General features: G+C 37.0%; 1 protein-coding gene and 1 long non-coding RNA gene across 3 annotated transcripts in view; one reads left to right on the top strand and one right to left on the bottom strand.

Moving 5' to 3' along the window:
- The window catches only part of LOC115415030 (uncharacterized), a 14,678-nt gene continuing 1,250 nt past the window's right edge, over positions 1-13,428 (bottom strand). Inside the window, exons 2-3 of the long non-coding RNA XR_003934756.1 lie at positions 11,296-11,300; positions 1-127 (exon numbers count right to left, since the gene is read on the bottom strand). This is a non-coding gene — a long non-coding RNA (uncharacterized LOC115415030). The remainder of the gene's footprint in view (positions 128-11,295; positions 11,301-13,428) is intronic.
- LOC115415024 (cAMP-specific 3',5'-cyclic phosphodiesterase 7B) overlaps positions 2,730-13,428 on the top strand; it is a 25,862-nt gene continuing 15,163 nt past the window's right edge. Inside the window, exons 1-2 of one of the 2 annotated variants that reach the window (XM_030128433.1) lie at positions 2,730-3,032; positions 6,362-6,422. In XM_030128433.1, coding sequence (XP_029984293.1) covers positions 3,012-3,032; positions 6,362-6,422 — 82 coding nt within the window. In that variant the 5' untranslated portion in view covers positions 2,730-3,011. Of the gene's footprint in view, positions 3,033-6,361; positions 6,423-9,939; positions 10,931-13,428 lie in introns of those variants that run through there. The other variant, XM_030128432.1, reaches the window with a different exon arrangement.

Below are 13,428 nucleotides of genomic sequence, written 5' to 3' on the forward strand. Positions count from 1 at the left end.
AAGGTCAAGGTCAAGTTTATTTATATAGAACATTTACAACAATGTAAAATGTCCAAAGCACTGTACAAAGATACAGGTAAAAATGCAAGATATGATAAAACTAGTAAAAAATATATAGAGATATAAGCTATACTAAAACTGATAAAAACACATACCCAAGAATAGAATAGAATAGAATAGAATAGAATAGAATAGAATAGAATAGAATAGAATAGAATAGAATAGAATAGAAGGCTCTATCATCTTTTGTGATGTAATTCTCATGTTCCAGTTGTTTCCTTGGGTTTTGGATTATTATTCATAAAAATCTAGCTTTTGCTGACTTTAGATGTATTTACCATGGGTTCTATTTGACAGGGACTAAAGTTATCTCACATAATGGAAGACTGACTGTGTTCTGCTTGAATAATTCACTGTTCTCGTTTATTAGAATTCAGCAACTAAAGTAATATGATAAAAGAACAACATCTTGCTGTGAATATATTTTTTATTTTCCTCCATTATTCATCTAATGGTACACCACCTACCTACTACTTCTATTCCACCAGGTGTCACCATAGTTTCTTAAAAACACTATGTTTGTATTTCAGAATATTTTACAGATGCTTCACATATGAATTTATCATTTCCTCATTTTATTTTCATTTCCTCACAAGCCTATTTTACAAGGTTTCAAACAACAATGCTGACTCTATGTTTAATATTGGATTGTAAACTAAACTCTTGGATAGTACTGGACACAGCAATAGTATTTCTAATGGAAGAAAATAACAGTGTAGTTGTCTATGTAAATAAGCTTCCATTGGGTTTTTTAATATTATTTGCGCAACCTTCAGTTCATGAAAGCTTGTTGTAGTGTTATAGCCTTTTTTCCTTGTATTTATTTTTGATAGATTTTGCAAAAGAACAGAAAAATAAGTACATCATGTCAAAATATAGACAGGATTGTTCAGGCAGTAAATCACTCTCACATGTTTGCATCATATGCTGTAACACACAAACATACAGGCAGGATAGGAAAATGAATTAGGGTCATGCTGTTGTGGAAGCAAACATGAACATGAAGTCTGCCAGCACCATCAGGGATTCAACAAAGGTTAAACAATCTTGGAGACATACAGACACGGATGTAAAGTAGAATACATTTTTTACATTTAACATGAAAACATTTATATTCATGACTTCCCAGGCGTGGAAATGTGACACTGTGGTGATGTGACAAATGTGACAACAGTGCACACTGCTGGTTGACTGAATGCTTTACTTTACTTCACTTTGTAGTTGTAGTTGTATAGTCCAATTTCCTCTTTTTTTTTTTTTTTGGCAAATTTTGCACAAGTACAGAAAAATAAGAAAATATGTAAATCACATCAACACAGACTGACTAAATTGATTATACTGGCATTGATCCAGTCTCACTTGTTTGGAGTTATACCTTTATATAGTACATAAAAAACATCCTCAGGTTATAATATTGAGTTTTTATCAAGTGGAGTAAAAATGCATCTCATATAGCACAGGTGTCAAACATGTGGCCCGTGGGCCAAATCCAGCCCGCTGAAGGGTCCAGTCCGGCCCGGGGGATGAATTTGTGAAATGCACAAATTACATTGAAGATGATAATCATTGTAGTTCAGGTTCCACATTCAGACCAATATGATCTCAAGTGGGTTCGAACCAGTAAAATACTATCATAATATCCTAGAAATAATGAAAACTGCAAAAAAAAATTTCTTTATTTTTGTGTCAAAAAAGTAAAATTACATGAAAATATTCACATTTACAAACTCTACTTTTACAAAAAATATGAATAACCTGAACAAATATGAACAAACTGAAATGTCTTAAGAAAAGTGAGTGTAATTTTAACAGTATTATGCCTCAGTTTATCATTTACACATGTGCATTGCAACTTAAATTACAATTACAAATACACAAAACATTTAGTAACAGGCAGAATATTGGTAAAATTATACTCTGTTCTTTTTGCAGCAACACAGAGGAAACAATATGTCATTTATTTTGGGATTGCACCTACACACATATATTTTGGATTGATTTAAATAATTTTATTAACACAAAACTTGACTCTTCATGTAAATTGAACTTTCAACACATTTTATTTTGGCCTATCACACATTGAAAAAATAACTCCAGAAAAAAGATATATTATCGACCTTTTGATTATTTTTGCCAAATTTCACATTCATTGCTCCAAATTTGCACATCAACGTCCAAACATCACTGTTTTTAAAGCCCTTTTTTCCAATTACATAGACAATTTGAGAAACAGTATAAATTCTAAAGCAAATAAAACAAAAAAAATATGTCAAATGTATAGTCTTATTCAATTTGTATGATTTCTATTTATTCCTCGAGCATTTTTTTTATTTTTTTATTTTTATTACATATTTTTATTTATTTATTTTATTTATTTATTTTATTTATTTATTCTTTCCTAATGTTTTTACTTACATGTATTTCTCTATATAATGTAAAAGATTTTGTGAATTATGGAACTTTATACCCTTGTTGTTGTATACTATTATGTATATTTACTGTTCAATGTTAATTGTTCAAATTAAAAAAAAAAAAAAGCCTTTCCTCGTTCATTTAACTGAGGACAAACTATTAACCTTACTCGCCGCTGATTGGTCCGCTCTTGTCAAGTCCCTCCTCCTTGATGCTACAACCAGCCCCGCCTCTCCCTTCTCTCTGCGGCTCAAAACGTACTGCACGCGGAGAGGCGCGGCGGGGGTGAACGTTAACTTCACCTTCACCTTTTTCCGAAAGGCGTCGGGGTCTTACCGGACGAGTGGGAGTCAGGGTTATTTCCCTGAGGAGGAGCAGCGATGAAATATTCACTTTATAAACAGGTGTCACGCGGGACACAGTCACCTTTTCGTCCTGCTGCTGCATGCGGCTCAGTCGCGCGCTTCCAGTGAAAACAGTCGGCACGCGCCTGATTCCGTCGCATTCACTTGTTATCCACGAGCAGCCGCGATGGTTAAATGTCCTGTTTAATGGTCGAGGTACGTAGACTGAGACTGAAACACGTACACGGGCTTGAACACATATAGTTGTTTTGGAAAAAAGGCCTGGTAAGAGCTTCAAGACACATTACTTTGAGTCATAGTGTTCCTGGAAATCCTTACACTGCTCCAAAAATACTTTATAATGCGTTGTTTACTTTGGATATGTACTGTGTGTGTATATGATGTGATAGAATTTGTCTGAATGTTATAGATTTATAGCTAATAATTTTGTTGTTTTTTTATCATAAGTGCGCAGACTTCTTCGTTCTACCATCTGCAGTAATGTAAGCCTATAGGGTTGTTATTGCAATGTGCGTATCACGTCAGTGTATTGACAGCTTTACAGCAAAGTCAACCTGCAGAATGGACGATGCAGACCTCATACTGACAGGGGGCAGGTGTGCAATGGATGGAGCCTATTGGTTAACATATTTCAGTGGATACAGTCTAGTATTGTTAGTGAAGGTGCTTTATGTGTGATTTATTAACGGTGGAATGAATGCACAATAGGGTAGGTGTATCTAAATGTGTAGATGTGCAGGAAGTAGGCACAGTGACAACTTGTGTGAGCATTAGTTTATTAATAACATTATTATATACTTAAATTACATTTTAAAGAATCCATTTTTTTGTATGGATGTGAAGTTTTATTGTTGACCTTGAGTTGTCATGGAAACTGTTCATCCACTATGCTTAAAACTTTATTATGATATTGTGAATCAGAACTTCCTACTTGTTGATTAACAGAGCTTGTTTCCCCTCATCATATCCTTATATTATATATTCATGTATTCACAGACAGTGGACATCAACCAAATGAATACTTTTGCGCATGATCACTTAAAAGTTTCGCATCACATTAGTGAAAACAGTTCGTGAAGTGGTCCATAGAATTCTGTAAGTCTTCTACTTATACATGGTGCTGCTAACTATATTAAAATTTTGTGTATTTTATATGTGAAATTAGTATCATTGCGTAGAACATTATATCACACTAACAATAGGCAGCAGCAAATATATACCATTTCTGACTTGTTTCATTTTTATTTTACAGTTGCATGTTATTATGAAAATATGAGCATTAATGTAAATGCTTTGCAGTTATTACTAGTCCATTAAGGACAAGGAATGACAACACACCAGAGAGATCTAGTAAATCATCACTTTGTGTGACAGACTTTATCCATTTACAGTGAATAATGGTGTGAATATGAAGGTAGAAATGGAAAAAAACTTGATAAAGAGCATCTCATAGACATATCATAACCATGTGGGCTGGATAAGTAAACTGTTGTTGCCTGGTTTGTCTCCATCCACCCGTTTCCTTCCTTTCAGTAAACAACAGCGTTCTAATTTGAAATCCTCCTACTCAAAGTTTACGACTACCGTTTCCAGAGAGGCAAAACTGAGTAAACAGAATCAACGATTGTTCAGTGTCGATCAGGTTGTTCGTCAGCCTCAAATGCTTCTTTGTCTTTGACTTAATGCTTCTCCAAGTCAACACCACACTCAGTCCCTCTGCTCCCTCCCTCTTGTCTACTGTGCACACAGATGTTGAGCCATTATAGCCATTACTCGCTCTTATAAATAGCTGACCTCAATAGGGAAGCGTTTAGAGATGTATCTGCCTGAACTTACTGCAGGACTCAGGAGTTGACCTCAGGTGAGGGTACATGGCCACATTATCAGTCTCTTCAAGCCATAATAGAAGAGGTTTAGTGTACTTTATTGCATGAGAGGCCTCTGTAATAACCCTGAAACAGGTCAACAAAGCAAGTGTTTATCAGAAAGAGGTTAGATTGAAACTTATAATGATATCCCTAACAGGCTTTGGAGAGTGGAGTTGATGAATGTGCCTCTTTAAACAGTCTCTGTCTTGTATGTAAATGTCTAAAAAAAGGGGGGGGGGAAAGCACATGACTTGAACTTAATACAAACACACCTTTGAGACCAAAGTGCTAAGAAAGATGGACCCTTAGGACCAGCCATGTGGAAGCATGTGATTAATGTGCAAATTTTTGCCAGTTTATGCCAGTATGCTGCCTGACCCACTTTTTCAACGCTGTTGGCGAACACACAGACATGTTGCTACTGGAGCGGCAGATGCCACTACTGTCGCTAAATACACCTATTTTCTCTTACTCAGCTGAAGCACCGTGTCTGAACAGACGCCTGTTATGCAGTTCTGATGTCAGGATTTGGTTTTAGAATAAGGGACGTAAGAGGAGAGGGTGAGATGTATTAACATAAATCATGCTACACTGGTTTTGGAAATTAGATAATTATATTTTAGATAAATCTTACATACTTTGATAAGATGAACTGAGAAAATTACAAAAGTCCTGATTCACAAATGATATATGTTAAAGTATTGTCATTTATATACAGTGGTTTATTTGTTTAACAGGTATATCAACCTTACAATAGAGGAAATCTCTGAAGTGAATGTATTCTAATATTCATTGTTTTTAATAGAACTGTTTGCTCTGACAAACATTCCTTTTAGGTAAAACCCACTGTCTCATTAATTCATAGAATTTCACATTTTGACCCGATACTGTATGTATGAACCTATAGCCAACTAGCACCTTTACATTTTTTTCTTTATTGGTGACTATAATTTGGAAACATTTCACTTCTTTTGTTTTGGGACTATTTTGCATTTAGACCAGTGATATTTTTACAGTCAACATTCTATATTAGTATGGAGGTTAGTCCAGGAATATTCCCAAAGCATCAAAGAATTTACATTTAAGTAAATAAAGTAGAAAAATTCACCAAGTAAGATCAACAAACGTAAAGAAAAAGTCTGTTTCTTTCCTGTCAGTGAGGTACATTAGGCTTTGCACACCTGGTGGAGCCTCACCTGCAGCAAACACAGCTTGATTAACAGCCCAAAGAAGGAACAATGTCCTAAAATATATATATTTAAAAAAAGTAATACATACCTTTGCATTGAAACATGAAGTTTATGGATTAGGACAAAAACTTTAACATTTAATGTTGATTTTATGGGACAAATACATGATAAATAAATAAACCTGAAATAAATTTGTATTGGGTATATGTTTTGTCTTTTTAATGTTATTTGCTGAAGCTGAAAAAATAAACTGTTGTAGAACTTGAAGGTTTGTGGGAAAACAGTGCAGGCTGGTGAGATGGCACATCTATGTGAAATAGGTCTGTGTATGTGAAGCCTTTCAGAGAGCCGCCATGACTTTTAGCACAGTTTCTATTTCTTAGTGAGGTTCATCAATGCTCTTTAATAGCAGTGTATTTTTGGATATTGTAATATTAATCTCGGCCTCTGTTTCTCTCTACCACAGGGGTGTGGTGCAGTCACATTTAAACGGTTGGAGCAGAATGCCATACAAGTTCGCATGCTGGGTAAGAGCGCTAACTGACCTGACTACAATGTATGTAGCAGCAAATGTAAAGAAGTTTAATTGATTTAATTAATTTGATGATGCACAATGATTTCAAGTGTTTGAAAGCCATGCCTCAGAGTTTCGAGTAATTTTATAAAAGCTCTGCCTCACTGTTTCTGCTCGCATCACTTTTGTTTAATTGCAGTAGTGTTCAGTAGGCATTATAACTCTGAAGAGGTCTAACATGTTTAAAAACCTTCACTCTTAGTCCAGTCATGTTTTCTCTAGTAGTGTCTGCACTGGCAGTAAATTACAGTTGTTTAGTATTAAGTGTGAGCTCAGACCTTGACAATTCAGACCTTGAAATGTAGCCAAGGCTTTTCTATTTCACTTTAATGTGAGACAACGACCTTATATATTAGAAACATGCAGGAACATAAGCACTAATAAACCACATTACAGATACAGGAACAGTAGCCACAGTGTGTTTGCACCGGCTTTCCCACTTCCCTGCCCTGAAACTGACAGAAACTGGTAAACGCGGAAAGAAGAGTATTTATTTGTCAGATACTGTTGTTGGAATTTTAGTTGTACTGTATTGTGTGTGTGTGTGTGTGTGTGTGTGTGTGTGTGTGTGTGTGTGTGTGAAAGTGTGGATCATTTTCAGCCAGCGGTCGACTGGCTGACTCCCAAGTTTGCTCATCAAGGCTCCCACTGACCTTGTCGTCTCTCCGCTATCTCTTCCCCTCTCATTCTGTGCCATTATCACTGCTTCTTTATTTCTGTCACATGCCTTCTTTTAACAGATTCACACAACTATCTGAGTTCTGTTTGACTGGTGTTATTCCATAGCTGGTGTATTTCAATGTTCCCTGTCTGTTGAATTGAGACTTTTTAACCATAAGTAAATATATGGAAAAAATCTAACAGTGTTTTTCAGCTGTGAGGTCGCCTGGAATTCAAATGGGGTTGCCTGAAATTTCCAGTAATTAATAAAAATATAAACTTACTAATAAAAATATATGGTGAGTTGACAGACAATCCCAATACATAAAAGACATGACAAACTGTGAAGCTGAAACTGAAGCACTGTGGTACTGTTTATCTTTCAAATGTTCATTGTGGTCGGTTTCAGATGCTGCAGCTCTTTCATAATTCATAGTTTGAGTTACTGTTTGTTCAGTATTAATTGTCAGCCTTGGAAATAAAAGCTGGACTGACTGTACATATCCTGACCAAGGAAAATAAAATTCTCACTTCGTGCAGTAAACTACACCACGATTTTCTGCCTCCATCCATAATGATATATATTATATAGCCTAAATGTCATCTAAAATTAAAGTTTATTTGCAACATAGTATAGCAAACTATTACATGATCAAAAACCAATGAATTTTAGCAAAAAAAAAAAAAAAAAGGTCTCCGCTTTGAATGTCTGGGGTCACCAGAAATTTGTGATGTTAAAATGGGGTCACAAGCCAAAAAAGGTTGGAAACCACTGGTCTAACAATAATATTTTGCTTTAATTTGCCATTAACCAGCATGGAGAAATGCAGTCATCCAGCTTTACTTTGGACAAGATGTAATTTATAATAATATTACCATGTTAGAGAGTAAGTATGAACTAATGTTAAACCTTACAGCCATGTTCATTCAGCATTTTCATTCACCCCCCCCGTCACTCCCTACTCTTTGCTTATCTTAAGCTTCTCACAGTCTGCATCTTTTTATCATAACACTCTTTGTCTCATGATTTCTCACATCAGCCAACTGCGTGTGATATATTGTTCAAGGTTATATGCAAGTGTGTCACTCTGTACTTTTGTCCGCATGTGACTATTCTCAAGGGAACATTTCAGTGGAAAAGCATTAAAAACTAAAGAACAACATTCTCTATTATTACATGCATGAGAACTCTGAGGTCCTGTTTGTTGTAACTGCCTCACAGTAGTTGTATTGATGCTCATTAGTATTTGTTTTTCCGGAACTATAGGAAAGCCTTTGGGTATTCGTGCCTGTTGAGGACAAAAGGGAAACTGATGATTGGAGTCTTAAATGACTGCTTCAGTTCTTATTGTAGTTAAAATTGGTTCATTTCAGTCTGTTATAACCATTCCATTTTACTACACTGAATCACACAGAAAATGGAAAATACAAGATTACTAGGGGCGTTTGTTATGTTTTGTTTTTTTTTTAGATTTTATTAAGTAGATAATTTGCAGGTTAATATTAAAAACAATAGCTGCAGCTCTATTTTCCAACTGTAAATGTATCACTTAATGCTAATTGACTGTATACAAGGTTCCCGCAGGGTCTTAAAAAGTCTTTGAAGCCTTGAATTTACAAATCTGCATTTAGTACCTTAAAAAAGTCTTTAAAAAGTATTAAATTTGATATGGTAGGTCTTAAGTTATGTTGCAAAAAAAAACTTGTTGGCTGTATTGTGTTTAAATGTGCCTGTTAAATGTCCAAGCTGCAAAGAAAGTAACGTTAGTCAACTCAGTTCCACCTGTTCAACCTGACAATTTATATTGAAATTAGGAGCCAGTTATCACTAACTTTGCAGCCCCCGATGAGAATTGACTGGGAAAGGTGGGAATCAAGATATTGGAGAAAATAAATACATTTTCCCTAAATTCTAGGAGTCACAAATTTTTGCCAGTATGGCTGTGAAATGGACATTAAATTCTGTTCTAAGTAAAAGGTCTTTAAAAGTCTAAAATTGAACTTGTAGAAACCTGTAGGGACCCTGTGTATAGTAGCCTACAGCCAAAGATGACACTATATAACAATAATTGGACATTATCATTCTTATTACAATTATTTGGTAATTGGATCAACCATAGTCGTTCACTGTAGGGGTCCAGTTAGTTACAATGATTTAACCCATTTCCACTGACTCCTATTTTTAAAAATAATAATTTTATTTAGAACAAATCTTCTGCTTCTGTCAGAGATCCCAGCCTTTCTAAAGCCTAAGGCAGGTTAGTCACCTGAACAATTCAGACCAAATAAATCACAAGAAGCCAACTGAAGTGTTCAGATGCTAGTGAAGCCTTAATGAAGGATGACTCACTGTTTGTACCTTGTTTTACCTTCAAGCAGTGAAAGTGTATTATTGTGTTATGTTTCAGTCTGCTTAATTGCCATTTTTTTCAGGGCAGGTGTAAAAAAATCATGGCTTTGAAAGGACATACTGTTTATATTTACAGGTTAGAAAAGCTGTTTGGACAGGTAGGTCTACTTGTTGATTCTTTGATCAGTTGTTTATGTAAGTTATATCATATTTGCATCATTAATGTGAGTTGTTTTTTTTTTTTTTAATTTAAATTCTTAACCTTACACTGGACAAAACAAGCATGTGGAAAAAGACGCAGGCTGTTGGAAATTATGATCACATGATTTATCAAATAATGGAAAAACAGGTGACATTAAATGCTCATTTTTATAAGTTAGTTGAAATCCTGCACCCATTTCTGGGGCTCCTATCTGTGCCAGGAGTCCAGACTTAATATCACATCTAATTTCAGTGTGTATCATACAAAGGTGTTTAAGAAAAGGCGCATGTGTTCCTGTGTGTACGTTGCACAGTCCCATTCCCACTGTCCACAACGTGAGACAGAGGTTGTGTCCGTGAGCCCAAAGCCCCTCAGCCGTTCACACAAATCCTATTGGTCTGCCTCCGGGGTAGCAGCGTATAGACAGAGTGAGAAAGAGTGTCAGCGAGCTAAGAACGGGAAGAGGAGGGGCTTTTGGACTCCATAACAACACTGGCGGGAGAGAGACTGTAGAGGAGAGAGAGAATGCGGCAGAGGGAGAGAGCAGACCATCACTGGCCGACTGTCGGAGATATGGGATAAGGACGGATACTTTCTAATTTGATCTGGCATTCCTCTGCTTTACGTTCTCTTCTGTTGTCTAATCTTTTCTGTCACTTCAGTCTTTTCTCCATCACTCTTTCCGTCCCTTGGTCTCACTCTCCCTTCTCACTACGTCTTTCTTTGTCGTCTTTATTTCTCTGTTCTCCATCCCGGTTTGCTTCTATCTCTGTTCTCCTCTTCCTCACCTATGACAACCTCACAGTGAGCTGCTCCTTCCATCTCCTCATCTTCCTGTCTGTCTCTTGTCCTCACCATCCTTTTTTGTCTAGATTGTTTTTATTTCTTTGCACCTATCTGTCATCCATCCATCTCTGTGGAGTGAGGATGCCAGTTCTGGATGGGCTCTGGGGCCCAGATATCAGGCTTCGGGACACTGGCCTTGGTGTTGACGTTGGAGTGTGTCCAGATGAGGCTCCTCGCTCACCAGTCTGGGGTCCTCTCAGGACACCTCCGGTTACCTGTGGTGGCCTCTCATTGGCTCTGGAGCTTCCAGCTCTCATAAGACAACTTCGGGCAGCCTGGAGGGCACGTAGGGGAGGCCCCCGGGGGCCGGAGAGAGGTCAGACCAGCTCGTGGGTTGAGACAGGGAAGGAGGATTTTGAAGAGGTGAAGCAGGACGGAGAGGAGAGGAGTGCACATGTAGAAGGTAACACATGTCATATGGTTATACATATATTAATACTTAAAGGATTCCAAGTTCTGATGAATCTTTAATATCTCTTGAAAGATTCATATATGTTGGTCTGCGGGGCATACTGCATTAAAAACATTCATGATAGAAAGTGGAGCAGATCGGTGACTGGTCTATTTTTTTGAAGTCCTTTAATACCAGTGTTGTGCATAGCTCACTGTCTGTTTGTCTCCATAAAATGGTGTGTGTTTTGGCAAATGATGTTTAAACATCACTTTTTGTAGAAAACATTTAGTTTATGGTGTTGGCATGGTGTGTGAGTTCTTGAATGGGTGACAGATTATGTGAAAAGCTAATGTTTACATTTAAGGGTGTTTGACATTGGCTGAGAAAAGGTTCAGAGCTGTCCAGACAGTAACACTGTCCACAGTGAAATGAAGGTTCTGAGCTGTAAAGCCCTTGTCCATTAGATAAAGCTGTGTTACCATCTGCTAAGCTGCAGCTGTACAGCTGTACTGATGACACTGATGTGACGCCATCAATTGACCTTCTGCCCATCTGTGTGTGGTGTAACAACAGTGAAGAAACAATGTTCAGTTTCAACAATAACAGGAACTGTTGAATACAGTTCCATCAAATGTGTTGAATTTGGGGATAATAATTGGAACACTACACACTGAGCTGGTGTGTATTTTTCGTTTTGAGAAGTGAGTCAGAAAGTGTAAAATAGTTTTTATTTCATGTTTGCATTTTAACAATATTTCTGAGTACTGAACAGGAAAAAGTAGTTTACAGAAAAATAAAACTTAAAATCACTTAGATGTAACATAACACAAGTGTAACATAGTGCATGTTCTCGAAATCTGTAATGTGCTTATGAAGTGATGATTCATACTCAGGGGAATTACCGGTGTACTGAGTCATGAGGTGGAAAATTCATGCTCATACTGTCTCAAATCTGCAACTTTCCCTTTGCATCATGATGACCTCATTCATTCAGTCACTTAGTAAAAGACAAGGTAATCTGCATTATTCAATAAATACAAGATGCTGAGATCCTTCTATTGTCATGGGCAGAATATTTACCTCCACCAAGGAGGTTATGTTTTTGCCGACGTTGGTCTGTCTGTCTGTCCGTGTGCAAGATAACTCAAAAAGTTATGGACGGATTTAGATGAAAATTTCAGGAAATGTTGATACTGGCACAAGCAACAAATGATAAAATTTTCGTGGTGATGGGGGGGCACTGATCTGCCTTGGTGGAGGTCTTTGCTCTCTGAGTGCTTTTCTAGTTCATGTTATGATAACAGATATTGATGTACTTTTGACATTGACAAAACAATGAGTAAAATAGCTCTCTCCATTAAACATGCAAAATAGTTTACATTTTCATATACTGGTAAACACAAATCATTGTTAAATTATATTTTTCAGCATACTTCTTTTGAGCGCACCAATTTATATATGGTTAGTGTATCAACAAAGCCTCCATTTACTATATAGGTTACCCTGGTACGATGATTCCTCCCTATATTTGCATATCTAGCAGCAGTCACTGTTGAATACATAGGTCACAAATGATTTTAAGGCAGCCACACCACGACAAATGTGAAGTCATCCAGCTGTATGGATGCAGGTGTCTGTGTTTCCATACAAAGCAGCAACTGCAGCAGAAAGCATCCTCTCTATGTGCTAAACTGTTACATATGGCAGCGATAAATATGACGGAAAATGGAACCATAGCATAAATATGTGTCACAAACACCCACAGATTCAGTGAAGCCAAGCAAATATGTTCCAACCAGTGTCTATATGTGTGGGGAAGCTATGTGTTAAGTGTGTTTGATGTGTGCAGAGCTTGTTTTTGCATTTGAGGGATTTAACCTCATTTACAAGTGTGTGTGTGTGTATATGTGCAGTGAATATTCATGCACGGCTGCATGACAAGGCATATGTGCACTGCCTTGTGTTTAAACATCCTTTCCAACTGATTCATGTTTTCATCCTAAATGACCCAGTTCTGCACAGCAAGGAGACAATGACCTATTTACCAAACTGAGAGTTAAAGGAATAGAGAGGAAAAGAGGTAGGGAAGGGGAGGTGAGACTACAAAGGATTGAAGGATAGAGTGGCAGATTAACTAGAAGTATGGGGACTATGGAGACAGAAAAACAAAAAAAGACAGCCTTGTGTATGAGTGTGTTGTCTGCATGGGGGTGTTCTGCAGTGCACGATGAATTTCCTCCTCTCCTTCTTTGCCAGCACACAGAATAAAAAAAGCAAAGAGGCTTTCCCCTTTTCTCTGTTTCTTGTGTAAACTAGGCCAGCAGGACTCTCCTCTTCTGCTTCGTTTTATCAGGTTGAGTCACTTGCCCTAAGGGGTTTATATTTGTTTGCTGGATTAGAAGAAACAAATATGGGATGATTCCACTTTTCTACCACATGTTTTATGTATGGCTGCCTAGCCTACACAGCACCCACAACCACAAGTCTTGATAACTCTGCCACATTGG

Source organism: Sphaeramia orbicularis, chromosome 24 (genome assembly GCF_902148855.1).
Source record: "Sphaeramia orbicularis chromosome 24, fSphaOr1.1, whole genome shotgun sequence".
Classification (NCBI taxonomy): Eukaryota; Metazoa; Chordata; class Actinopteri; order Kurtiformes; family Apogonidae; genus Sphaeramia; species Sphaeramia orbicularis.